This window comes from Morone saxatilis, unplaced genomic scaffold, assembly GCF_004916995.1.
Source record: "Morone saxatilis isolate NCDOM2014 unplaced genomic scaffold, NCSU_SB_2.0 Contig10, whole genome shotgun sequence".
NCBI classification, from domain to species: Eukaryota; Metazoa; Chordata; class Actinopteri; family Moronidae; genus Morone; species Morone saxatilis.
The window spans coordinates 9,770,212-9,774,060 of NW_023339652.1; the positions used below are offsets into that span (position 1 = coordinate 9,770,212).

Here is a 3,849-nt window from a genome sequence, read left to right on the forward strand (position 1 = left end):
ACAACACCAGATCGAGTGTTAACGGCAAATTGGAGGTCTAGAACTATGTTAATGATTGCTGCCATTTACCAAAGAATTTCTCCCACTGGAAACCGGTGACCACTTGTGGCAGCGGTAAAATAGTTCAGTCCAGCTGATCCTGAGGGTTTTAAGGAGCGCTGAGAAAGAAAATATGAATGTAATCCTCACCTGTCTCGATGGCGTTGCTTTCGTTTTTCTTCCACTGCTCTGCAACATCGTTTGCCAGGGGATCATCTGGATTGGGAGCACTTAATAACGCCTGGATAGATAGCAACACTGTACGAATCTGCAGGGCTGGAGACCACTTATCTGGAAGAGAAGTTCAGAAGAACATGCAAAAAAGAGAGGGGGAAAAAATGACAGCATAAAGGTCAAATTTGCAAAAACGAGGGAGACTCCAGGGTGATACAGCATTGTTGCGTGGGTAAAGATGGCCAAGCAGCCAGAACATGCCTGTAACAGAGACGCCGAGCAGCAATCGTCCACTTTATCTTAAGGCTACTTGATAATGGAAAACTCTGGCACTAGTAAATCTAATGAATCAAACAATAAAATGAGCAAATGAAAGACTAAGTGCATACAAATTACAGTCTGTTGCAATATTGTCTTCATTACTTAACAGCAAGTTTGGCAAACCCTCGCCTGTTGTCTTTTCGGCTCTTGCCAAATAAACATAACACCTCGAGTTCGTTTACCTCAAAACTTGATTTAATGGCTGTAATCACATCTGCTTCCTAAGGCTTTGTTGCACGAGATGGCTTTCTGTAAACATAACCAGCTGCTTTTCTCACACAGAAATCTAAAAATATTTTTTATTTCTGGTCTTTTCTGATCAAATTCTGGTTAAGTGTCATAATGAAACCTACATTATGTGACTATGCCTCACACTGCTGGTGTGTCCGGTGTGATCTGTGCTAATTTGGCACCTTCTGGGTGAGACATCTAAGCCTATCAGTCAGATGTAAGGCACTTGTTTGATTTCATAGATGAAGATTACAGCGTCAGCTAAGTTGTGACATTTAGTTGTGTCCCAATGTGAGTAATGTTCCCTGTCTGGATAATCACTACATTCTGAATATAAAAACGTCTTTTACAGAACTGTCTCAATGTCCAACTAAACAGCACAACGTAAAATGCCAATGGGTGATATTTTTTATATTAACACTGAATCAAATGGCTCTGTGTAATGTGAAAGAGTTGAAAGTACTACCAAAACCACTGAACTCTGTGCAGATTGTATCTGCCGTTAGATCGCTTTGAGTCATCGGCCCACTTTTAGAGTGTATGGTAGCTTCCCTTAAACAAGATCTGACAAACCTAGTGTTCGATACCTGTCCAGTACTGAACAGCAGAACACATGAATAGGCGTTTAATGAAGAAAAGGTGCATATAGTAGCTAAGAATCTAAAATATTTCTCTGTAGAAAGGCCAGTAAGTATTGGACTTAATTCGTTGTGTGGCCAGAAACAAAGCTGCACTGGGGTTCCCATGATGTTCATGACGTTGTACGAAGTAGGAAGCGGCTTGCCAACACACTAGGAATAATAACTTGATCCCTTGTGTGTGTCAGACCGACATAAAAGTCATTACTAAGAGACTTCCTTCCTCTGACTGGTCAGGAGTCACCAACTACAGCTTTAACCGTTTATGGCGTTTATTTTTTCCAAGGTTTGAAACTGAACCATGGGAGCATAGAATGTGCTATATACTGCGAGTGTGGTTCTGCACTGATGCCACCCAGAAAAAAATATGTACGTATCAAAAAAGTCTTTAATTCAATCGATACTTAATATTTTCTTACCTTTCAAAATGTCTAAACATATTCTTCCCAGTTTGTCAACATTGGGGTGGTAGATTTTGGTCATGAATCGCACTTTGGGAGCTGCCATGGGATACTCTTCTGGAAGAAATAGTTCAAGTTTAAATGTGCCTCCTTCAAAAGGAGAGTCTTGAGGCCCTGCAATGACCACATGGAAGTAACGTGCATTCCCTTCATCAGGCGTAGCCGTGATCCCTGGAACAGGCTCTGCCATCAACCGCTGTGTCTCCTGAGTGTGGTCAGAACGAGAAATACATAAACACTGTTGTTGACTTTTCTGAGTAAAAAGAAAACAGCTGTAAGAAGAACTGTGAAGGTGTCAGCAGACAACAGACTTTCAAGTATATAATGGATGAGGACATGCAATTTCACCCTGCTTAGTCACTCACGCACTTTCAAACTCACCCACATACACACAAAACAACATTCCACAAGCTATTGTTGAACACAGACCGTAAAAAAAAGGTAAGGGAGGGCCGGAGCGTTTCTCAGGAACTGTACAATGACTTATTTTGATCAAAACAAACACACAACTTCCAACCATACTATTTTTTTTTTAAATAAAAGTATTAACTCGGGGCCGTAACTCACTTTATTTCCATTACAGATGAATCTGTCAGTTAGTATTATCCATTAATCAACTAGTCAATTTGATATATAAAATAATGAAAAATGTAAAAATTCTATGATATTGTTTACTATCACGCATTGCAAACACAAACTACACATTTTCACATTTAGAGGCTGTAAAAAAAGCTAATTTCGAGCATTTTTTACTTTAAAATGGCTAAAATAATTAACCACTTATCAAAACAGTCGCACATTAATATTTTTGTGAATCACTATTTCAGCTTTAAATGTTTTTAAAGTCCGTTTTATTACAAGAACTCAGTAGCGAATGATCAGTTTGTCTGATTTTAATAAAAAAAAAAATACAAAATGTAATTAAAAATGTAAAGTTTGAATGTAAAACGAAGCGCAGTCCGACAGTAAGACACGATCGACGACACAAATCAAAAGGAGGAAGTGAAACAGTGTTCACATTTCTGCATTTTATCAAGCAGGTGCAGCGAAAAAAACAGCTGCAGTCAACAGTAAAGCTTTTAAACCCCGCGCTGCAAATACTCCTCAAAAAACACACACACACGCACACAGCTTTCCCTAATGGAAGCGGGGGTCGTGTTTTCACCCTGTCAACTGCATGTTACTGGCTGTGAAAAAAGAAAAACCTGCTCAACCTGAGAGATAGCTGCTAGATGTGGCGGAAAGGGCTGATCGCGCCCACTGCCGGGGCCTGGAGGGAGGAGACCGCAACGCAACAGGCCCTCGCATTTAAACCCGAATGTTTCGTTTCCCTTTCAAACAAAAGAAGGCACTACTGTAATGTTTGCTTCACTGCGGGCCTTTGCACATTTAGGGACCGCGAGGGCGACGCGTTTTCACACATGTGTGGTCACCAATCACCGAAAGCTGCGGCTGCTTAGCTTAGCTTTTTGCTCGGCGAACCCATTCATATGGCGACTGGGACAAAATGTCACAAGTTGTTGGTTTGCGCTGGAAATTAGCGACACGGTGTCGCGGAAAGTACGATTTGAGCACGACGACGGATCTACCCGCGGGGGAAAAGAGGGGCGCAGATGAGAGCAGACGGGGAGTAAAACGGAAGTGGCAAACAAAACACTCGCAGACGAGCTAATGGTGCTAGCGGCGCTAACGTCAGGCTACACGTTGGATGGCAGCAAACATCCGTCCGTGCTCTCACACATTAATCCTTTCAATACTCACACACGGGCTCGTTTACTTGCATATACAGTGTCCGGTGTAAAGTGTACCTTAATAATCCTACGAGGCAAACCGGCCATCTTGTGTTAGCTATTATATTTTTAGCCGTGGACTCGCCTTCTCTTCGGGTCGGATTGAGTGAGCTGCCGGGGCGGGGATAGTTCACTGGCTCTTCCGGTGGCTTCAGATGACGTAAGGAAATATGCAAAACATGTAAATATTCATTT

General features: G+C 41.8%; 1 protein-coding gene across 2 annotated transcripts in view; it reads right to left on the bottom strand.

Moving 5' to 3' along the window:
* ube2nb (ubiquitin-conjugating enzyme E2Nb) overlaps positions 1 to 3,794 on the bottom strand; it is a 7,544-nt gene extending 3,750 nt beyond the window's left edge. For both annotated transcript variants that reach the window (XM_035681471.1, XM_035681464.1), the window contains exons 1-3: positions 3,673 to 3,794; positions 1,823 to 2,069; positions 190 to 330 (exon numbers count right to left, since the gene is read on the bottom strand). In XM_035681471.1, coding sequence (XP_035537364.1) covers positions 190 to 330; positions 1,823 to 2,069; positions 3,673 to 3,702 — 418 coding nt within the window. In that variant the 5' untranslated portion in view covers positions 3,703 to 3,794. The remainder of the gene's footprint in view (positions 1 to 189; positions 331 to 1,822; positions 2,070 to 3,672) is intronic.
* Between the last annotated feature and the right edge of the window lie 55 nt (positions 3,795 to 3,849).